At 37.2% G+C, this 23,962-nt stretch overlaps 3 protein-coding genes across 9 annotated transcripts; 1 reads left to right on the plus strand and 2 right to left on the minus strand.

Moving 5' to 3' along the window:
• Window positions 1-215: 215 nt before the first annotated feature.
• tpcn1 (two pore segment channel 1) lies at window positions 216-15,893 on the minus strand. 5 transcript variants are annotated; one of them, XR_013821192.1, is made up of 27 exons: window positions 15,371-15,893; window positions 10,570-10,700; window positions 10,288-10,464; window positions 9,098-9,211; window positions 8,826-8,956; window positions 8,416-8,539; window positions 8,248-8,306; window positions 7,829-7,928; window positions 7,593-7,709; window positions 7,348-7,472; window positions 7,194-7,242; window positions 6,999-7,062; window positions 6,789-6,833; window positions 6,115-6,171; window positions 5,887-5,940; window positions 5,707-5,779; window positions 5,514-5,621; window positions 5,000-5,071; window positions 4,830-4,919; window positions 4,407-4,522; window positions 4,266-4,312; window positions 3,923-3,991; window positions 2,870-2,966; window positions 2,599-2,735; window positions 2,412-2,492; window positions 1,300-1,980; window positions 290-1,147 (listed from the first exon to the last, which is right to left on the minus strand). XR_013821192.1 is itself a non-coding variant. In XM_079870493.1 (26 exons), exons 1-26 carry the CDS (start codon window positions 15,447-15,449, stop codon window positions 1,879-1,881), a joined length of 2,418 nt encoding a protein of 805 aa, XP_079726619.1. In that variant the 5' UTR covers window positions 15,450-15,893; the 3' UTR covers window positions 216-1,878. The 5 variants fall into 5 exon arrangements, 4 of the variants coding, with proteins under 4 accessions (XP_079726619.1, XP_079726617.1, XP_079726618.1 ...); XM_079870493.1 differs by having other exon boundaries at window positions 216-1,980; XM_079870491.1 differs by having other exon boundaries at window positions 223-1,980; window positions 5,887-5,961; window positions 15,371-15,582.
• On the plus strand, window positions 14,737-18,807 carry drc10 (dynein regulatory complex subunit 10). Of its 3 annotated transcripts, none has more exons than XM_079870502.1 (5): window positions 14,737-15,323; window positions 16,471-17,160; window positions 17,318-17,551; window positions 17,644-17,715; window positions 18,081-18,807. In XM_079870502.1, the coding sequence occupies exons 1-5, from the start codon at window positions 15,228-15,230 to the stop codon at window positions 18,360-18,362; spliced, it is 1,374 nt and encodes a 457-aa protein (XP_079726628.1). In that variant the 5' UTR covers window positions 14,737-15,227; the 3' UTR covers window positions 18,363-18,807. The 3 variants fall into 3 exon arrangements, with proteins under 3 accessions (XP_079726628.1, XP_079726630.1, XP_079726629.1); XM_079870504.1 differs by lacking the exon at window positions 14,737-15,323 and adding an exon at window positions 16,136-16,211 and having other exon boundaries at window positions 16,446-17,160; XM_079870503.1 differs by lacking the exon at window positions 14,737-15,323 and adding an exon at window positions 16,143-16,211.
• Window positions 18,786-22,262, minus strand: cfap73 (cilia and flagella associated protein 73). Its single transcript, XM_079870510.1, has 7 exons — window positions 21,880-22,262; window positions 21,595-21,706; window positions 21,383-21,487; window positions 21,087-21,287; window positions 19,608-19,829; window positions 19,310-19,465; window positions 18,786-19,136 (listed from the first exon to the last, which is right to left on the minus strand). Exons 1-7 carry the CDS (start codon window positions 21,927-21,929, stop codon window positions 19,041-19,043), a joined length of 942 nt encoding a protein of 313 aa, XP_079726636.1. The 5' UTR covers window positions 21,930-22,262; the 3' UTR covers window positions 18,786-19,040.
• Window positions 22,263-23,962: the final 1,700 nt, after the last annotated feature.

Here is a 23,962-nt window from a genome sequence, read left to right on the forward strand (position 1 = left end):
AAGCTCACGCAAGCCACTTTCCACGCTGCGAATTCGCGTGACTAACTCGAACTAACGTTAGTTGCGAAATTTCCGTGGGGAAATATTCGCCCTTACGCGAAATGACTAGCTTATTATTGCCCATGAAAATGTTCTATTTCGCAAAAAAAAACAAAAAAAAAAAAAAACCGGATTAGTACGATTTCATTGGACTAAAGCATTTACCTGAAAATGTAAAAAGATACATTGTTTTAGTCCAAATGAGATTAAACATGATAACAATTACAAAGACGAGCCAACTCACATTATACATATAAAAGCAACTATTAAGAAACAAATTGCAAAAAAAATAAAAAAAATAAAAAAAGTTTCATTAAAATGTATCATTTACTAGACCTGTCATTATTATACATTTACAAAGGTACAAGAACAGAGAACTGAAACACAGGTAAATCCTACAGTATTAGAGGAGCTGGTGTGGTTTGATGTCACACATACATCATGTCCCCTTGTGTTTGGAACATCATGGCTGCACATCCTACAGTGCAAAATAAACAACCAACTGGGATGAAATCACTGACCCTCGTAAACACATTTATGATTTACTCCAGGTCAGATGCTCTAGACATTAGAGTAAACAATAATATATGAGGATTTGCATGCATTCACCCTGTTAAAAGCATTAAAAAAATAACTAATAAAATATAAAATAGTACAGCAAACAAGAGAGATGTACATGAACATTTGTTTAAGTCAATGTAAATAAATAAATAACAGTTTTGAAGTACTGTGCAAAAATCCATAAGTAAGGCTAAATGGTTTCCCTTTGTCACCTATGGTTTTACACAAAAGAAAATTTGGATTTCTAAACATTTGTATTTACTCTGGAAAGACAAAAGAATCAGACTGTAGGTGGAATAAAAAGTGTGATTTTGACTAGATTTTATCTGAACTGGTCTGTAAAATTACTCTCATTCATGCCTAAAACAATACTGACTCCAAACAAAGGAAATAAAATATTTTTTATATGTGGTTTGAATGTACTGAAAGGTCCAGGGCTGGGTTTCTAACATTTATCAGTCCACTTCTGGGAAACCAGCCCATATTGAGTGAATAAGTGAATGTATTTAAAAAAAAAATTTTTAAATGCTTGACTCTTAAAGGGTTAGTTCACCCAAAATTTTAAATTCTGTGTCAAAATATTTTTGTGTTCCGACGATGAACGAAACTTTTACAGGTTTGGAACGACATGAGGGTGAGTAATTAACGGCAGAATTTTCATTTTTGGGTGAACTAATCCTTTAACTGCATCTGACATATGTTCAATCTGCTTGTATATATTTATATATAACAACAAAATAATAAGCCTCTCTATAGGTCCAAAGGTTCCAGCAAAAAGCAGCTTTAGTTTAAAAACAGCATTAGTTTATTACTATAATCTTTTATCTGTTGGTTAAGCAATACCTCAGACTGTGAAGAAAGACACTTAGTGCTAAAATCCTCACATTCAGTTCCGATTCATCTCCCACAGAAACATTCAATCACTGTGCTCCATTTGTCAAATCCATGAGAGAGTCTGAATCATTCAGGGTCTACCCATCAAAAGGCAAATGTCATGAGGTGCATTTTTATGGAAGAAAAAAAGAAGGTTCCTGGACCTAGTGCATGTCACGTGATTGGCCTGCAAGGTTCCCTGATTGGCCATGGAACCTTAAGGTTTTTTGGGGAATAAGGCTTTAAGTAAAGGAGTTCTATGGGTCTCCATGTGGAAGGAGGGAGAATGTAGTGGTCATGGGGAACACCTGTGCTTTCCATCGATGGGAGGAAGACGGTCTTACGGTCCCTCAGAGGTATGAGTGAGTGTGTTAGGTAACGCTGGTGCAGTGTTCAGAGGGTGTGTTAGTTAATGCTGTTTGAGGCATTGGCTTCAGGGCTGTCCAGTTCTCTGTGGAATGTCTCATCAGGCTGAAGGTTTGTTCTGGAATATTCCTCGTACCATTCCTGCAGACAAAAAGAAACAACCACTTTACACAAACATACCAATGCCTATCTGGAAATGTCTGTTTTTAAAAAAGGGGGGTCATTCTGAGCCAAATACATCACAGTATAGCTTAGCACAACAGACCATGATTTCATTTAAATACATTTAGCTAACATTTATTTTTCTTTTGCAAAACTTTCCTAGTTTCCACTTGGGCATATCCTTCTATAAATAGCTGTCTGATATATTACAATTTCAAACTTTCATGATTTAATTTTCTGATCCAATAAGAGAACCGTTTGGGAGTGCTTTACATAAAACTTTCAATAAAAGGTTAAAATTAATGTAAGAAATCTGGTTAACACATCACTTTTTATGACCACAATGCTACATTTATGCAAATTCAAAAGTGTGTTTTTTCCATGTGTTTCTATATGTGTGGTTTAAGTACCTGAATCTCCTCCTCATACATCTTCATGCTGAGGTCACTCTTGGTACGTGACCTTCGACCCTGAAATACTAATGAGGAGTGCTGTGAGCAAAGACAAAATGATCCATTAGTGTTCAATCAGTCTAATGAAAAAACTCAATTCGATGCTCTGAACATAGACTGCGCGTACATGTGTGCATGTACTCACCCCACTTCGCTCCAGAGCCACACACATGTCCTGCAGTGAGCTTAGGTTGGTGACGCCCAGTGTGTGTTTATACAAGTCCAGAATCTGTAGAGCTTCAGTCTGAGACACCTCTGTGTCAAATACAATCCCCTTTTCATCTATTACACACACACACACACACACACACACACACACACACACACACACACACACACACTCTCAGTATTAGATCTCAGTGAAATAGATCCCAGTCACACTCATTGTCATTGGTTGAACAGGACTCATTCAGAACCTTCTGGGTCATCCAGCGGCTCTCTGTTCTTCCGACTGTAGTTCATCCTGAAGACGAATGCATCCAGTATGAAGGCCACGATTATCGTCATGACTACCTGCATCACATAATCACACAGGCATTTACACTCAAAACAACACAGAGCTGTGAGAAAATATCAAGATCACTAAATCAGGTTATAACACATACAGACATGGGTAGCTGATTACAGTAGTGTGACATTCTACAGTTTAATAACATTCTAAAATCATTTTAAACAACATCATTCTATTGATACTTTGCAGTCACGTGATATCTGGCGGGCAACAAACGCGGTTAGTGCATCCAATCGCACAACAACAATCTGGCATGTCGTGTACACCTCAAAACACCAACTTTTGTATATTAAAACTGGCAACGTCCTGGCAAGATCCTTGATTAGTTTACTGGTTTTCGTTGCTAGAGAATGACATTCTTGCCCGCCAGCCAGTACAACTGACGTCACGTGCAAAGTATCAATAATTGCACAAGTATTAAACATGCACTTTTTGTCTAATATTAATTCAGCAACTAGATGACATACATTTTTTTTTAAATAATTAAAAGAAACCAGTTCCTCCCACTTAAAATGTACACTGTTCCTTATACATTTCAATCTAAAATCTTCATGTGAAAAACAAATAATGTCCACATTATTTCCAGCAGTATTATTTTAGTATTATGTATATACTATTACAGTTTTTATTAATATTAATTTTATTCTTTATATCAATATTTATTTTATTTTAATTTTTAGATGTTTTTATTAGCTTTGGTGAATTTTTTTTTTTTCTTTAAGATTACTATTTTGGTTTATTTATTTTTATCCATTTTAGTTTTAGTTCAGCTTTAGTTTTAAAAAAATTAGGTAGAATTTCAAGACAACTATTCTAATTTTCGTTAGTTTTTATTCTATTTTATTTTATTTAAACTAAAAATATGAAAATAATTTCTGTTATTTGAAAGTTTATTTGAAATTTGTTAGTTTTAGTTAGGAATAATAACCCTGATTTACTGACATACACAATCCCTTACCATGGTGACAATGTAAAAGGTCATGAAATAAAGGCGAGTCCAGTGAGTAGTTTCTGATGTCACACCTTCCTGTGAAAACAGGATTCAAAGGGTTCAATAACTACAAATGACAGACAGATGCTCATTTACTGACTGGTTCATAGGATCAATAGGCTTCTGCTACAAACACACACACACACACTGCACAAACACTTAGAGATGTTAGCATTACTTCACATTTAAAACAACACTTTCAAACAATGTAATGTTCATTGTTTACAATGACATGGGGAGATACACAACAATCTGCTGACTGACATTTAATTCCAATAAACAGCAGGTGTTTTTGTGCATTTACACTCACCATTGTGATGTACCAGTTGTTCACCACTGTTAGCTCAAATAGAGTGACTGAAACATGGCAGAGAAAAAAACTCAGATACAAATTACACAAAGCTATATACTGAAGTGAGACGGAGTGTGTATTTGTGAGTGTTGCACATACCAAAGCTGCTTAGGATGTTATTGAAGTTATTGAGATAGTAATATCCCTCTTCCAGCACGGTTCGGTTGCCAATGGTCACATTTATCTGGCGATACGAGTCAGCAACTGTGCTATTCCTTTGAGAGACAGAGAACATACCATTAAACACACCACTATTCAGTGAGAATCGTTTTTGTAGCTTGACATCTACTGATCACGTTGTACTTTCAGAAACATTCTTTAAAATGTCTTCTTTTGTGTTGCACACACCGCACTTGAAATAACACGAGGCTGAGTAAATGATTTCGTTTCGAGGTGAACTATTCTTTCATTATGTAACAGGACAGCAGTAGTAGATCATCTTACATTTATAAACTGCATAAGTTCAAGGTGATGTTCAGTCGGTTTTGATTTTTGCAAAAGGTGATGATTAAAGGGACTTACTTGCAGCAGTTCGGATAAACAACCTCAGCAAAAAACTCCATTCCAACGATGGCAAAAGAATAATAGAAGATAATCAGAGTCAGACCTAGACTACAGAGACAGAGAGAGTGTTATGAGAGAAGATCCTTCATCTGTGAGTAATGAGCTGAAATGGATTATTATTTCTGTACCTGGCCATACGCGGGAACAGTTCAAACATTGTGTCCAGAACATTCCGATAGCGCTGTTTAATTTTAAACAACCTTGACAAGAAATAAGAAAAAAATGATGAAACTCTGTTAAAAAGGAAAATATCTGTTTCTATCTATATCAGCTATGACTGATGAAAATATAAATTATAAAAAAGATATTTAATGATTCACACAAAATGACAGAGTTAAAGACACATCTTAAAAAAGTTATTACACTACAGTGAGGTAAAAATTTGGCATTTTTCTAAACTGATTGGTTTTTAATATAATGCACAAATTACATTACCAGGATAACAATTTGAGTGAAAGTTGAATACATAAAAATGTCAAGCCTAAAACATTTTTGTTTATTGAGAGGTTTGAACTAGGTTTTTGATTTTGAATTTCAGGTTTTCAATTCAGTCTCACACTTCTGGGAGAACAAAAATCAAATGAATAACTACAACTATATGCAAACCAAAAGACGTCAAAACACAAAAATAAGTACACACACCGGAGGAGCTGAAGAGGTCTCAACACCACGATGAAGTAGAACGGCTCCATGTCAAAGGCCAAAGCAATCAATCCCAGAAAGGCAAATACTGTTACTGAGAAATCAAAGCTGGAAATAGAAGCACACACCCAGCAATGAGGCATATGTGTGTGTGTGTGTTAGTGCTTATATGAATGTACGTGTGTGTACCTACAGGTTCCATCCTGAGCTGAAATATGTCATTGGACCAAGGCCTGTGATCTTCAACAAGACCTCAATTCCATAAACTTCATTCCACAGACACATCAGCAGGGAATTAAAAAATAATTGTAAATGGCACGCATATTCATTAAGACATTTACATTTGATTTCATTTGAAACAATTTCCACTTACTTGTGAGGAAAATAATGTAACTCAAGGGGACAACATGAGTCCATGAGACACCATCTGTGGGGAGAGAAGAGCTCCCTGAGAGCCAAATTCAATTGGGTTCACACAGAGAAAACTGTTTCCTCTGTTTACAAGCGTTTCTGAATGGTGAATTCATAGAATTATCTAGAACTGCAACACAGCTGCACTGCATGTCCTACTGTTACATTACATTACTCAAGCAGATCTTACCATTTACCATGTTTGTCTCCACTAGGATCCAGATGCCATTAATTGCTACTACCAGATCTGTTACAGGTCAATAATGAAAAACAGACAGTATTATTAGAAATATTGGAACGAATTTAGTGCAAGTGCAAGACACTACTACAATTTAAAAGTTTGGTGCCTGTAAGACTATTTTTTTTTAAACTAAATGAATAGGCCTACTTTTATTAAGCAAGGATGCATTAAATTGATCACAAGTTAGAGTAAAGACATTCACTTTGTTACAAAAAAAATCTATTTCAAATAAATGCAGTTCTTTTCAACTTGAGCAACAAATCATCATATTAGAATAAAAATACATCATTGCCTTCAAAGGAATAAATTACATTTAAAATAGAAAATGGTTCTTTTAAATTTCACAATATATAAATATTTCGCAATACTGTTTTACTATATCTTTAGTTAAATAAGTGCAGCCTTGGTGAGCATAAGAGTCCCCAAACTTTTGAACGGTACAGTATATAATAATATAAGAGGTACAAGGAGAATATCAGACAAATATGAATTTTTAAAATACAAATTTTTCTATTAACCCAGAAGCCAATGGGTTTAAAGGAGTATATATTCTGATCAGGTATTGCATGTTAATATCTAAAGGGGTAGAGCATACAACAAAATATTTAAGAAATATAACTTACACATTGCATATTGAAAAGCTTTAGATTTCACAAGTAAATTCATTCCTGTTAAAAAAAAAAAAGAATAATGATCATAAAGAGTATTACGGAAGAAAAATATTTGATGCCAACTAATCATAAATGTACCTGATCATTCTAAGCAGATCTTTAACGTGTAAAATACTGTAACTAATACCAAATTAATTTAAATGACAAGGAAGCCTTAAAAACCTTTGAAAATGAGGAATGCTGTGCGAGGAAGATCATCAAACCAGTACTCCCCACTCCGTCGAGCCTGCAACAAACACACACACACACACACACACACACACACACACACACACACACACCAGATGTTCTGGCTCAAGAGGGTTTAACATACACGCTGAGAGTATAATCATCATGTGACGGTGTGTGAAATCTGACCTTCCATTTGAGCCCAATCACTTCATAAAACTTATAAAAGTCCTGGAGACTAAAACACAAGCACAAATACACCTTAAAAACTCATCATCTGTTAAAATAATCAAAAGAATGTGAGCGTATGCACTCGTGCATGAGTATGAGCGTGTGTGTGTACCTAAGCATGGTTGTGTCTGAATAGTTGAGGGCTTTGAATGTGAGAAAACGATCCCGTGCAGTCATTCGTGGACGATAGAATCGCATCAGTCCATCAAACTGCTTCAAAGACACTCCATCTGGCCTCTAAATAAAAGACACACATGCAGATTTATCACATTCACTTTCTTCACAAAGTACACAAGGCTAAAAAACAGTCGTAAAAAACCAAGAGATGGGAAAGAGTGTTATCTGTATAAATCTCACCTGCCGACTAAGCAGCAGCTGGAAGGCATGCTCGATGGCAGATCGCTTATGTAAAAGCAGAGATTTAAATTTCATCTTCTCGACTCCATTAAAGGTGTCAAAAACTACTGCCAGAAGCTGAGAGGCAAAAAAGAATAGCAAACTCAAGGTAAAGGCTAGTTCACACTGCCCCAAAAGACCATTTCCAAAAAATGAATACATTATAACAAACAGATGTGATGTTGTTCATTACTGACCAAATTCATGATGAAGTAGAGCTCGATGGACAGATACACAATGAAGAAAATGCATGACCAACGATTCTTGGAATATGCTGGCATCATCACATCTGGAAAACTAGTGAAGAAAAAAGATGGAAAAACTGAGGTCTTTATAGATGGATAGTTTACTATGAATCATTTAGCAAACACTTTCTCATTGAAATTGACTATTACTACATTTTTAACAGTGACAGTCTGACTGTAGCAACCTGTGGTTAAGTACGTTGCTCAAGGGGATCTGAAAAATTCTCTAGTTAAAAAAACTCCAGGGGTTTGAACTGATAACATTTGCATTACTAGCTCAGTTACAGGAAGACATGAAACAACCCCACTGAGACTCAGAGTCATGTTATCTTAGCCAGGATGTGTGCCCCACAGTGAGGCTACATACTTACTTCGCAGTGGTCAGAAGGACGAACAAACTCACAATGCTGTTCTCAAGTGTGCTAAAATACTGTAGAGAGAAAGAGAAGTCATCCGGTCTCAGGGAGAGTTTTTATGTATGTGAGAGATAGAGAAACATCTGGAACACACAGGTGAGTGTGTGACTGTGATGCACTAACCGGGTCAGCTGGGTTGGCTGAGAACAAGCAAAATCCCAGGATGGCAAAGATGACCATGAAGAAAAGCAACAGCAGAAGAATATCAATGAAGGGAGGAAGAGACTGAAATATCTGCCTCAGGTTTCTGAGGGAGGACAGAAAGAGAGATAGAGCGTCAGAATATCACTACAATGTATCCGGTCAAGGACATGCTATACAGTAATTTTCCTAAAAGTTGATTTTAGGCAAAATCTGTGTAACACACAACCTCAAGCAGCTTATTGCTTTTATAAGATCTCAGAAACAGCAACAGCATAAAAAACACCAATGTTTAACAAACAATGTTTTATTATTACTAGTAGTAAACTTTTAATTTAATAATGATAATTTAGAAATGATTATAAAACATAATAATAATAATAATAATATGCCTGCGAACGGCTCCACAGTAACGGCAGTCCACCAAAAAGATCGGTCGCAGGGCTCTCGTCACACGCAGGTGAGATGTCTGCCGGACTAAGACCACAATCGCCTCGATGAATTGAAGAAACAGGACACATGTCTGAAAAGCACACAAATCAAGAGAGGATAACAGGATTCATGAGCTGAACTTCTGTGAATATGAATCTACGATGCATGCCGATTCAAAGAGGAAAACATAAACCATTTTAAATGAACATAGTCTATTACAAAATCCACACACCTTCACCATGGTCCTTTTATGCTTTATAAAGGTGTGAAAGCCAAGCCATCGGAGCTTCATACCCAACTCAAATGCCACCAACGCCAATGCCAATAACTCCAGTGTCGCGTGAATCTGACAGGAACAAAAATACACACTTTTAAAGTCTTATTCATATAATCGAAATCCACAAGCATACAAAAAAAAAAATAACAAAGGCATAAGCCCTGTCTGGATGGAAATTGTTTCTGATGGGGACATAAGGTATGTTCAACATTTACAGGGACTAGTCTGTGATTTTATTACCGTCCGAATCCAGAATGTCTGTTTTTCTTCCAAAACCCACGTAAAAAATACCCGGCCGAATTAACTGCTGTTTTTTAAAATGACATCCATCATTTTGAGAGATAAAATGCATTACAGAAAAGCAATCCAACTGTAGCACGTCTATTTTCCTATTTTTAAACATATTTAAATAACCAAATAATAAATAGGATATTACTATTATTAAAATAAATATTTATTCATATGACATTTTATTTACAGCAGTCAATCATACGACCATGTGAGCAGCCCGTTGGTTCATAGAATAGAACATTTTTAGAGATGTATGTGTGTGAGATGTATGTAAAGCCATACTGGGTTTACACACATACACTACCTTTCAAGAGTTTGGGGTCGGTACTCGGTAAGATTTTTGAATGTTTTTCCAAAGAAGTGTCTTATGCTCACCAAGGCTGCATTTATTTGAAATAAAAATACAGTAAAAAGCATAATATTGTGAAATATTATTACATTTTATTTTTATTATAACTTCAAATAACCATTTCCTGCTTTAATATATTTCAAAATGTAATTTCTGTATTCTTGTGAAGGCAAAGCTGATTTTTCAGCAGTTATTACTCCAGTCTGCTGATTTGGTGGTCAAGAAACATTTCTTATTAGTATCAGTTTTGAAAACGGTTGTGCTGATTAATATTTTAGTAGAAAACGAAAAAGAATTCTGGATTCTTCAATTCATATAAATTTCTAAATAAAAGCATTTATTTGAAATAGAATCATTTTGTAACAATGTAGAAGTCTTTACTGTCCCTTCTGATCAATTTAATGCATCCTTGCTAAATAACAAATTCATTTCTCTTGTCAAGTCTTACCGACCCCAAACTTTTAAATGGTAGTGTATGCACACAGTGCAAGTAGAAGTCACATACATAGACGTCCAAACGGAGGAAGGGGACGGCAGGGGCCTCTGAGAGGGACAGTAGCATGAGTAACACCGCAGTCAGCAGCTCCATCACATAGAAAAGGTGATTGTGAGCAAACAGGTAGGCGCTGAGCGCGTGGGCACTTCGCGGATGAGTGAAAAACTTGTCATTATTCTCTCCCTCCTGAGGACAAACACAGACAAATGGGAGAATTATTATTAGCCCTGAGTGTGTGTTTGTGATCATCTGCGTCTATTTAGGTGCTTCATTGGGAGTTCAAAGGATGACCTGCAGGTATATTGCTGCTTCCTGGTAGTTCATTTCCCAACTCTGCCGCAAAGAATTCTGGGCTCTGGGGTCTGGTGCTCCTGGGGTCGGTATGACAACATTATTCACAACATCATGATTTCCTGCCCCATCTGTGTAGAGAAAGAAAAAAATATATAGTAAAAATGATTTCTCAATATAAAATAAGCATTAACTTCTAGGTAGGTAGAGGAGGTTTTAAGCCAGTTGATCAACACATTTCATTAGCATACCGACAGATGGAAACTGCTGGCAGAAGGAGGATGTTTGGACTGGCCTATCATGTGTTAGTCCAGTCATGTTGTCAACCACACTACTGATTTCCATAGCAGCCCCTGTGATCGGCCCCACGTCCCAGTAGTCAGACAGAGAGCATGTCACTGGTCAAGCAGTTTTAGCACTGCAAGGGTTAATTATAAACAATGGACTCGAACATGCGAGTTTCATTGTGCCAGCTGCGGTGGCCAACGGTCCGAAAGCAGAACAGAATCCAGTGGTTATGCTCACGATTCCTCCAAAGACGACACGGATTCCAGGAAAACTCAAGTCAATTCAGGCCAAACGCTACTTTAAAACTCTAAACATCTCTCTCTGCACCTTCATACATTCATTTGATTGTAACGTTTGTTAAGAAAGACGAAAAACAATTGCTAATAATGTGTTTCTATGCTAACAATAACTAAATAGATTACACAAAAAAGTCTCTTTCGCTGGCAAAACATAAAAAAATATCCACAAATGAGGATCCCACAAAGTTTTGCTTCTAAAAAAAAATTTGATTAGACAATTTTACAGAAAAGTGAAGAATTAGATTAGGGCAGCTTTCAATAACATCAACAAGATTTAGATATTCAAAGACAATCAAATACTGAAAAAATTCAAATGTGAATAAAATGTGAACAAATGCACTTCAGAGCTGCTTCCCAAAACACTGACTGGACAGTTGAATCCCAAATAGCTAGATATTCCAAAAGGATTCCACTCTGCACTTTCCCCTCTCTTTCAGAGGATATGTGGGAAGGAGACGCTGTTGATGGTTCAGAGATCACAGTGTAACCCAGCAGTTGAATAGATAGTCCAGTGGATTTTCTTAAGCATCAGTCCCAAACACAGTGAGAATGTCCTTCAGAATCTTAGAGTTGCTTTGTCCGACACTAGTCCCTTTTCCGGCCAACCCCATCAGCTCGGTTTCAGTCTCTTTGTCATAGCCTCCTCTCTTCCGTGTCATCTTCTGTTTCCAGTGCTACATCCTCTATATACAGTGTCCATTTTAGTCCTTTTTTTCTCCAAGCTCAAAAACGCAGCAGTCCTTTGAGATTGAGGGTACTGCTGAACAAATCTACCAAGCTGAGAGCCTCATTTGACTCAGAGGGAAGTCAAAAGTTTCAATTCATTTTTTCGATTTATACTTACCATTGCTTCTCTGTAAGCAATGAATATAACATTAATCCACTAACACCCTTTTAAACGATCTGTCAGGCCATAGCCTGGTAAATATGCCTGGCCTTACCGATTAAATCACAAACAGTAAGAGCTTTTAGTTTGACCAAACACAAGCTGATTGAATGAGTTGCCGATAAGTTCATTGTAAACAGCTCTTATGGAGTGCGCACGTGACAACAACAGTGTGGGTTTTGCTCTGTGTCTGTCTGATCAATAAGTTCCTGGCAGAGCAAGAGCGAACAAGAGAGACAGCACTGATAGCAGTTTTCTTTTCAGTCCAGTTCCAGATTTCCTTCAAACACAAAGCGGAACTAAAGACCAGAGATTTAAAATATCCAAACAATCTTCACCATGACACTGACAAACATTTTGAGATAGCAGCTTGAGGCAGAATGAGGAAGTGAAGGCATCTGATATTCACGTCAGCTTCTTTCCTCATAAATTCAGAGACAGCTGTTCAGGAACCAAAAAGACAAACTGTGTCCTTACGTTGTTTTTTCTTAATGAAGAATTTTCTTGGCTAACTAAAGGAACATGTCAAATCCCAAAAAGAGCGCTACAATTTCCATTCATGTCCTCAAAATATTCACGCGTCCAGCTCTCATCACTCCCACACAGTTTTGACACAAGGCCATGGACTGTGTGTGTGCCAGATGGGAGTGGAGAGGGGGCCACAAACACCGTTGTATTTGCCATAGGCTGACACAGCATTTTAACTCCTCTGTCTGTGTGTGTGTGATGTACAAAAGCTGGTATGCTGCTGCATTGGACACTTGAACACGATCGTTGGGGTTGGGAATACTTCACTCTTAAAGTGAAAGTACTTCACAGTGTCCTTCCCCAAAAGAATTACAGAACAGAAATAGTCTTTTGGTAATTGATTCACATAAGGGTGGTGGTGGCGCAATGGATAAGACACATGCCTTTGGTGTGAGAGACCCGGGTTCGAATCCACTGTGCGACACCAATGTGTCCCTGAGCAAGACACTTAACCCCTAGTTGCTCCAGAGGCGTGCGACCTCTGACATATATAGCAATTGTAAGTCGCTTTGGATAAAAGCGTCAGCTAAATGAATAAATGTAAATGTAAATGTACATAATGTTTGTTAATGTTTTCACCAAAATGCAATACCACACAATAGCACTAGAGTGCAGCATCTCCCCAGTGATTTTAAACCACTTAGCCTACACCAAAAGTCTCAATCTATAAATGACTCTTACTACAGCTCTGAACACTTATGCCAAATTTACACTGCGAAGGTGTCACACATGCGCTTCTGAAGTGGCATTTAGGTGTCTTTACATAGACTTTTTAATGCTGCTCAGAAGTGGCATAAATGCATTTACAAAGCAATTTCAACTGTATACTTATGCAGCATTATGTCTGGTCTTTACACAGAATTAAGCAGACACAGCACATATTTAACTCTGCTGTGTAAAGTAGCCTTTTAATTCGATTATTTTCCTTAACTTTACACTGCAAAGTGCAAATGTGTCACAGAAGTACTTTCAAAGTGGCCTAAGTCTAAGGTTTAATGCTGCTCAGAGGTGGCATAGTAAATACTTTTACACCAAAATTACAACTTTGATTCTAGGGGCTGAGCTGGGTGAGAGCAGGCATAATTTAGTCTGGCTTTTATGCCAAATTGCTTCTTAAGACTGAATTTTGAGCAGGCACATAGTAGCCTTAACTCAGCTGTGTAAAGATGCCTTAAAGGGCTAGTTCACCCAAAAATGAAAATGCTGCCATCATTTACTCACCCCCATGTTGTTCCAAACCTGTATGATTTTCTTTCTTCTGCTGAACACAAAAGAAGATATTTTAAAGAAGGTTGGTAATTAAACAGTTGCTGGTCCCCATTGACTTCCATAGTATTTTTTTTTACTACTATGGAAGTCAATGGGGTCCATCAGTCGTTTGGTTACCGACTTTCTTCAAAATATCTTCTTTTGTGTTCAGCAGAAGAAAGAAAGTCATACAGGTTTGGAACAACATGCGGGTGAGTAAATAATGGCAGCATTTTCATTTTTGGGTGAACTAGCCCTTTAAGAACAACATATGCCAAATACCACTATAAGCAATAGTGTATCTGTATCCAATGTCAAATCTGTTTAGTGAAAAATGCCACACGTAACACAGTTATGTTATATTCAACAAAACTGGCTTCCGATGTATGGCCGTCAAGCCAACTTGATTTACTTCATAAACATATTTTTTAGTGTTTTGATGAATAAATACTACTGATATCTGTTTATCTGAATGTTGTAGATAATTTGTTAAACAATATTTGAAAATCATTAGAATTTTTTTTTTTTTTTTTTTCAAAAAACAAGTCGCGGGTGCAATTATTATTTTCACATGAACATGAACATAAAAGATATTTGGTGTGATGACATCATGATTAAGTCTAGCACTCTCAAGCCCCTCTATAACAAGATCCGCCACTGATGACAGCTGGCACACACTGATGAAATTAAATTCAACATTAGAAAAGCTTTTATAAAGCGGTATGGGGGGAAAACAGCCATGCTTTAGCTCTACTAAAACCGTAAATTGTGCCTATGCAGAAGGCCTACAAATCATCTCTCAGCGCATTAGCAATGTCAATAATGCAGTCAACAACGACGAAAAGGTTTGACTGCCGAGCCCTCTAGAGTCAGTGTTTGGAACTCACACTATATAAATGGCCATCTTTGCTAGTATCCACTGTCACATGATGGAAGTCTGGGGGTTAAAGATCAGCAGGTTTCATGTAGAACAGCTAGGCCTGTAATATCTCAGCGAAGTCTAATAATCAACATGTCTGTAAGAGTGCTAATCACTGATAATTAACTGACACCCAACAGCAGAAGTTGTCAAATGTCGGTTCTGCCTGGGACACTAGGGAACTACAGGGAGTCTGTAGACAATTCAGAGAATTTTATAAATGGTGTTTATAGGTCTATTGTTCTATTGACTTCACTAGTTGTTAACAGTGAGAGATCAAAGCGATTGTTGTTGTCGTTATAATATCACGCTTAAAATACTTCTCTTTATAGCCTAACGTTACTAGAAAATATGTAGCTACTTCGCCAGGATTTAGGCTATATTTGCATTACATTTGCGGACCTTGGAATGAAAAAGTTTCAAACTCCCTGCTCTAAAGTATCTGACAGCTCAGACTAAGCCAAGGAGATAGAGGCCGTTGACAGTATTCATGAAGGATGCTGAACCGGTGACAGATCTTTACAAGAAGGCTGAAAGCCGGTTAAAGATCTGTACGCAGTCCTGCTCTACCACCAGCAAAGCTCAGGTAAATACAGGTGACCGAACAATATTGCACAGGACACATATACTCACTCTCGTCTTCCTCCAGCAGCCCGCTGGTCGCATCGTCCCAGGTCAGAATCAGCGGCACATCGTCGTCCCCGTCCGCCATCCCGCAGAACGGCGAGAGGACCGCGGGTTTTAGGGGACACGGAGTCTCTATATTCGATAAACTAACCTTTCACTGCTGCAGAGAAACTTGTGCTACACGACACGAGTTACAGAAACCGCTTTATTGTCCCCAAACACCCAACTGAGCGCGTTTATGCTAAAATGTGTTTTAATTTAACTTTAACAGACGTCTAAGTTAAACAAATCAGAATTAAAAACTAACAGAGCCTGTCTGTTTACGTCATTATCGTCGGCTGTTATTAAAATACCATCGCAAGCGCAAGGTATATAGCTGCTTTCTAAATTAGTAATAAACTAATTTAACTTTATAATGCAGAAAAATGCGATTTAATCGCGTTTTTAACATTCTAAATAAAAGAACCGACGCCGTCAAGCAGGAGGATCTGACGTTACGTCTTTTTACGACAGTGTCGTTTTTGATCGCAGAGATAAAACAGCTGAAATGTCACAATAAAAGTCACGATTTGAAAAATGTCCCTTGTGCCAAAATGTTCAATTCATTCATTGATAATATGAGGTTTATGAATTTTCTTTCATACACGTGTATAATTAAACGATGAGTGAGATTTCTAATTTTGTTCTTTGTTGGAGTCGAGTGGGAAGTCACTGAATGGAGTGGAGGGGTTAAATATAAGAATGTCATGCCAACGCCGGTTGTCACGGCAACTGGTATAAACAACAACAGAGTTTGAGTTTGACTCTAATGAAGTGAATACGGATTTCGACCAAAAAGAATAGCACGGTGACGTATTACATATTAAAATGAATTTTAATTCAGAACTGTTTTTATTATTGAAATGAAAACATTTGTGTACTTAGGTATTTTTTGTATGAATTGCATTTCAACTTTGTGGAGACTTACACCTTCTGTATTTAAATGTCTTTCAAATCTTGTTTTAAATGTTTTTAAAATCAATATTGTTAGTAATGTTTCACCATAGATGATATATTGTCTGTTTATTTGGTGTGTGAATAGTTTTCTCTCCCTTACTCAATCAAAGACACCTCTAATGATGAGCTCAAAATTAGATGATCTCCCTCCTGAAGAGAGACTATCAGATGCAGCCAGCATTCCAAACAAAACTAAGAGAGACCTCTTAAAGACCATCAACCCCTCCATGAAGACTCTATCATCTCGGGAAGCAAAGCTCATTTTAGGGGTACTAGATGAGTGCATTGATAAGATGGAGATAGCCTCTCTTTTACGCACTTTGATGAACTGTCCAGAAACTCTTTCCCGCACTTTGCTGAACAGTCCAGAAGCTCTTTCCCCGAGCCTGCGAGAGGAGGTGGTGAGGGCCCTGAAAGAGCATCATAGACTTGAAGAAAAGTACCAAGCTATGGTGCTTGATGGGAGTCTTGAACAAAAGGATCAACTAGCCAAATCAGCAAAAGCAATTCAGGATTCCTTTCGTAACATTGTGCGGCTATTTAGGGCAACTCCGACCACAAGGGAGGTGCTAAAACGGATAGAACCTAATACAGGGGGAGAGATGGGGTCTCAGAAACTGAGAGATGGCCTGTGCGAGTTGAGGGAGGTCGTTTTGGAGAGGCTCCTCACAACCCCTACGGAGGAGAGAGAACGCAGAGAGATGATGCTGGAAGTCAGTCTACGTGACTCTGCCAACCAGGCAGTGATAGACTCACTGGACAAAGAGGTTGCAATGGCAATAAAAGCCAAGGATACAAAGGTGAGAAGCACCATAAGGAGAATTTTTTTTTATAAAAGTTAACAGTTGTGATTAGTCAGATGACAGAATCTTGACAGATTAATGAGTTCTCCAAACTATGTGTCCTCCTCTATTTTTCACCCTTTTCTTTCTCTGTCTGGCTTTCACTCCTAATTAGATCTCCATGTTGAATAATAAAGTGCACCAGCTGAGGAGCTCACTGCATCAGATGGAAAAGGGTTTGGAAGAGTCTGTTGTCCGAACTCAGCAGGACGCTGAGAAACAGTGCCAATCAGAAAAGAAAACTTCAGAGGGGAAGATAGCTCGTATGCAGCAGGAGGCCAATCAACTGAGAGCTCAGTTCAATAATGTGATTTCAGCAAACAAAGAGAGCGAACTGGAACTACGAAAGGTGTGCACACTCGTGGCTCATCCAGTTAATGAAACAGGAAGCATGCGTATAGTGATTAGTTTGTTGTAATGTTACTGATTTTTGATTTGCAGAAAAAATACAAGGTAGAAACAGAGATAGAGAACTTGATCCAGAAATACGATGCTGAAATGGGAGAGAAACAGGTAGACATTAATCTAATATGGCTTTAACTGATGTTTGATGCAATATCATTCCCAGATGTATTTACAGATACCGGTCAAAAATTTTTTGTTCATAAAAAAAAAAATATATATATATATATATATATATATAAATAATAAAATAGAGAATAGTTATTTTAAATTGTAATAATAAATCACAATATGGCTGTATTTTTATGTATTTTTTAAATCTTACCGACTCCAAACTTTTGAACAGTATTGTATATGAATTGCATTCAAAACATTCAATGTATCAGTGCATCAGTGTGAATGTATTTTAATATTTAAATGTATGTTGTCTTTATGAATACATGTATTTGATTTTATACGTATATATGTGTGTCTAGACAGAGTTGGAGGAAATTACGAGCATGCACGAGAAAGATAAGACAGAGCTGACAGGGCTGGAGGAACTTTTTGCAGTTTTGAACCTGGAGTACTCCCAGATAATGAAGGAGCGACAGGAGGCTCAGGAGAAGAGGAAACAGCAGGAAAAAGAAAGAGAGATGCAGAGCCAAGCTGCCACTATCATTCAGGCCCACTGGAGAGGCTTCTGTGTGCGCAAGGCCACGAAGGCCAGCGCAAAGCCCAAGAAAGGAAAGAAAGGAAAGGGTAAAAAAAAAAAATGAGAGAACTAGAAACTAATGCACAGTGCAAGATAATCATCATTATTACTATGTTATTAGATAAATAAAACCAATAAAGCCCACTGTGACTGAGACTCATGAAGCATTCAGAAGTGTTCACATTCATCTTTTGTTAATACTTTTACTCAGATTTTTGTATGTAGGCCACTCAGATATGTTTGATATTTTGAGCAGATTTCAGAACACCCATTGTTTTCATTTGTCATTATAATTATAAAGTCCAATTCTGCAATTTTTCTCGCAAGTTTATATCTTTAAATTTTGACTTTATTTCTCAGAATTGTCAGTTTATATCACAATTCTGAGAATAAAGTCAGAATTGTGAGATGTAAACTCGCAATTGTGGGGGAAAGAAAGTCAGAATGGGAGATAAAAAGACGCAATTACCTTTTTTATTGTTTTATTCAGTGGCGGAAACAAGCTTCCATAGAAATAGGAGGGCAATATGCTTTGATAATATTTCACTGATTAATTAAAAGGGAAAACCCTTAAAATTAATCATCCTTGTAATCTCCATACAGTATCCCTGCTGTCCCTCCCCACCCCAGTGCATAATCCTGTCAAAAGATTGATCAGATGATGATTTGTATTTAGCTTAGGCACATCTGGTCATTTTCAGTTGATGTACTGTACATCCTCAGAGCTTGGGTCTTAATCTCCTCAATCATTTTCTTCAGTTCGTTTCGGCATTGTCGTAATGTTGGACTTTAGATCATCATCTACTAGAGCTCCCATAAGCTGAAAATAGTTCTGAATCTGGAGAAAAAAAGAAGAAAAAAAGAATTTATTCAACACAGCAGTTGTGAAACATCAGCTTGCATATGCTGCATTTGATCACACATTGCTGTGATGACTTTTAATAACTTTACTGTACCTCGTTTTAATAAAAAAAACAGCAACAAATACTTGACAAACAAAACATTATTCACCATTTCCAACTGCTTGAAGGTGTCCTCAGAGTCCACAGAGACTCTTCTGTTGTAATGTGTGATCATTTGATAAATGTTATGGATTGTGGACTTTAGCTGAGCAAAATAGAGAATCTCTTTTGCTGCAGTGGAACGGAAGTGCTTCAGTTTTAATTCCTGTAGAATACATGAATAATCTGTAATCTTGGGAGACAGAACGGTACAAAAGACAGAGGTGCCACAGTGGCATCTGTGTGTCTTTTTGTGTATGTACATTAACACACTGACCCTTTGTAAAAGTGTGTGTGTATGTTTTTACCCATTTGTATGCTTCTAAGCGTATGCTGTCTAGCTGCGTCTGTCGCTGGTGTAGTTGGTTGTTACAGTGCTGGAAAACAGTTCGCTGTTTATTTATGTATTGTGTCAGTTCCCGCTTTGTCCTCTCTCTCTCTTTCTCTAACGCAGTCTGGTTTTCTAGAAGTTCCTTGTGAATGGACTGGAGTGCTTGAAGACGGCCAATGACTTGACCAATATTCTCAAACTCAAATGTCATGAGAAAAATGGGGGGGGGGGGGAGAGAAAGAAAAAGTGTAACATTACTATACAATATTCAAATATAATAAAAAAAAAACTTTCAAAAATGCATGTTTTGTCTTCAAATATAAAAAAAAAACTCAGTAGTATCTTTATGCAGATATTTTCTTGTTACCCCATCTGGCTCATTCAGAAAACAGAAAATCCAACCACACAGAATAAAGGCCCGTTCACACCAAGGATGATAACTATTATGATAATGATAAAGATATAGGATAGTTCTAAATATTGTTCTAAATATAAAAGAATAGCAGAGTCCACACCACAACTATAATAATAAAGGCACAGAGAAACAATATCTTAAGAATCACTTTCAGAATGTTTTTTTTCAGCTGATGAGTGATAAAAACATTTTAACAAAGTTAAGCTGATGACAAAGCGGCTTGGTGCGCTTAGGAATAAACAAAGAGTTATCATTCCTCCAGTGTTTACAGTTGCCATATTGAGCATTCAGGGGTGCTGCACATTTTTTTAAATCAAACGTAAGATTTTTTAAGAAGAAATGTACATTAATACTGTATTCACATAAAGAACAAACGTACCCATTATCAAAATTCATAATATTATAAAAGCAAATATACAAATACTAAACACATAACATGTAACATCTTAAAACATGTAACAGTGATTAATAAAAGTTCAAATCTAACATGAATAACTGGATGTAATGTGACTGATCAAATGACAGATAGTCATTATGTTTTTCATTCTACTGGCATTTCAAAAACAAAGTAATAATTCCACACCAGAGCAGTGTTCTTCCTTTTTACACATAATAGTGGGAGTTAACATAAGGGCCTGTTTTATCAGTAGCCCAACATCTCAGGTGGAGGTGCCGACTGTGAAGACCCCACAGCCTTCAGTTTTTCTGATGGAGCAAAACTTGCACCTTTGCAGTTGTGTTTGCCATTGTGTTACCCAGAGCTACTGCTAGTGGAAACTTTTATCACAGTATTGAATATTTCGACTTTTAAGACTTTTAAATGCCCTGCAGGAACCCTGGCGTTGCAATTCATAAATGTACAAGCAGACCATCTCTGCCCTACACAGTCTTTAGTTCAGACTCTCAAAGTGTGGAAAGTCTCACTCGTCAGTCAAATGAGGCAGGTGAGTCCAGACAGCTTGACAGTTTCTCTGAGTTGTTTCAGTACCTCTCCCCATTCCAGACACAACAACAGCAAAGACCTAGTTATTTAATGCCTACCTTTCCAGACATTTTTACAGCTCTTTCCAGGAACTCTTGGTAGCACATGGCTTTTCTGACACGTTCCTCCAGAAGCTCTTTACGTGCCTGCAGGGCGTCATTCTCTTTCTTTAGCTTCTGAATCTCCAGTTCTTTCAGTCTTATTTGAGCTCTCTCTGCCTCTGCTTTCTTTATGGCACGCAACCGCCTGGCATCATTTTCCTTAAGGGAAAGAAAAACACAAAAAAGGTTTCCAAAAAGTCAGTTTACATATTATTCATTCATATCAAAGTAGTTGTTTTAGAATGTTGTTTTACTTGCAAAAACTTGTTATATTTCAGTATGGATTTCTTCAGCTTCTCCTCCTCTTTCTTCATGTTTTCGCCTCTCTTTCTTAAACTCTCCCGCTTCATCTGCATCCCCTGACAAAAGCACACACAAGATGGAGCACGAAAACATTACACTCATTCAAACTGAAACAGCGAAAATGTAAATACAGTAGTTTATTTAATTATTTTCATACGACCACCTCTTTCTGCGCTTCCAGTGCTGTGGTCACGCTCGCGCACTCCTCGTGCACCTCCAAAAGTTGCATCACGTTTGTACTCATATCCGTCAAATCCTTCTGCTCGGCCTTATTTCTAAAGGGTTGAACAATCTCTGAGTAACTTACATGCAATTCACTATCTTTATCCGCCCAAACAAAGCTTTGACTACAGTTAATTGCACTTCAACGACTCTGAATCTCAGTGGCCATAACGGAGTAACAGATACAAAAACAAGATTTGTGGTGTAATAAATTAGATATACTTACAATGAGGGCCGTTCTTTGAAAACCAACTTAAAGTAATCCTCTAAATTCATCTTTTAAGTCCCACAAAAAGCTTTCTGGACAAACTTTTTCCGCGTGTGTCGTTTCCACGGCAACAAAAAGGAAAGCTTTTCCTCTATTGCCCTCTAGTGTAAGATTAATATTCCAACTTTGTTATTACTGAAGAGAAGACTGATGTTTTTCCTTACCGAAATAAATACCATCTCACGTCGTGATTAGACATTAAACAGGCATTTAAAAATAAAAACTGCATTTAGTGAAGATTGGTGCTGATAATACTTCGTTGGTGTGAATAATAATAGAGTAGTCTTTATGAATAACGTTGCTGTAATGATTCCTGTCTTGTGTTTCCCTTGTCTTGTGTGGACTTTAGTTATTTCCTGTTCTGTGTCATGTTTTGTAGTCCTTTGTAGTTTTTCTAGTTTATTAGTATCCCAGGTGTTTCTGATTAACCACGCCCCCTTGTTATCTTGTTTAGCTTGTTAGTCTCTGTATTTAAACCCTGTTTCTTGTTTCAGTGTTTGTGGGTTCTTGATGTTGGTTGTGCTGTTCCCTATGTCTGAGTTTTTGAGTCTGTCTAGTCTTTAGTTTATTTAATAAAAGTAGGCTACTACTGCTGCATTTGGATCCTGCTTCCTTCTGTGTTCCAGCCTGCCACGTTACAGTTACAGTTGCAGTTGCAGTTGCTGAGTGAATCATTTTATTAACACTAACTGTACATCATATAGATCTCCTACAACGGTTTTGGTGTATGGATCAGTACATAATCATCTTCAATATGGGGAGACCAGGGGCAATTCTACCATTTTTTACATTTTCCTTTGTAACTCAGAATACTTGAAATTCACTAATCATCTTTTGATACAAGAAACAAATATAGGTGCACCAATTAACAATACAATTTATATATTTTCACTAATAAGGACAAGACTATAATATTAAATTAATTAAGTGTTACAGTTTCCGCCTTGGTGGGGGCGATTGTAACAGTGTTTGGAGGTAATTGTATGATAAATAATGATAAATAAGTCATATTATATTTATACCCACTGTATAAATATATTCATTTTCTAACAGAAAAGTATGTCAACACAGACAAACAAGGTGCTTCCACTGGGCCATGTGACACAATGTTACATTTGCCCCCAATGTTGCAGCCATGATCAAATCTTGTATGCTAGCTAGCCACACCTATATATAGAGGGTTACCCACAGTAAATCCTCATGGGGGCCGAAACGGGCAAAACTGCTATGGGCCCCCGCAACCCACTGGGGGCCTGTGTGGGTTTTCTGTGGGCTTGCCCACATGGGGCCCCAAAGGATTTGCCTTTGCCCACACTGTCCCACAGAAAACCCACACTTACCCACAGCACTGGGATGTTTGCTGGGCAATAGCATAGGTTGTTGTTCATATTTTCATTTTTTTTTCAATTTTACATAAAATGTATGTAAGTTTAAATTCGAAGTCATCTAAACTTTAGAAAAATACAATAACAAAAAATAGTGTTCATCTAAAAAGTAACTTACATAACTCAAAATTGTGTAGGCTATTATGTTGAAAACTTCTGCTGGGGTGAAATGATTGTGATCCTTTTCCACAGGCAGAGAGAAAATCCTACTGATCATGTGCAGATTAAGTGTCATCACTCTAGCTTGTTCCTGATTGGAGGAATTAAGTGTGTCACAATTGCCCCCGGTCTCCCCCCTGCACACTGAAGCACTATCAAATGTATAAGCTATAAACATTTATGAGGAATTTTTATACACAAGCTTGTTAAATGTCTTTTTTGGTTCAAAGCGTGCCAAAATGCACTTTTTTGTCTACATCATTAGAATTTAATATATTTTTTCGCTATTTAATGAATAATTCCACTGGAATAACAATGCGAGAACATGAAAATTCCCTCTTTTTTTACTATGCTTAATGGACTTGATAAGATAAATTCAAATACGTTAAGTGTTTTTATGTGTTTTTTTATTCCTTTTGTTTTCGTGCGTGTGTCCAGACCTTCATTTATCTTTAATAAACATGCTTCTGTCTCCTGTCACCTTCTCTCCTAATGCA

This window comes from Squalius cephalus, assembly GCF_949319135.1.
Source record: "Squalius cephalus genome assembly, chromosome: 5".
Lineage (NCBI taxonomy): Eukaryota > Metazoa > Chordata > Actinopteri > Cypriniformes > Leuciscidae > Squalius > Squalius cephalus.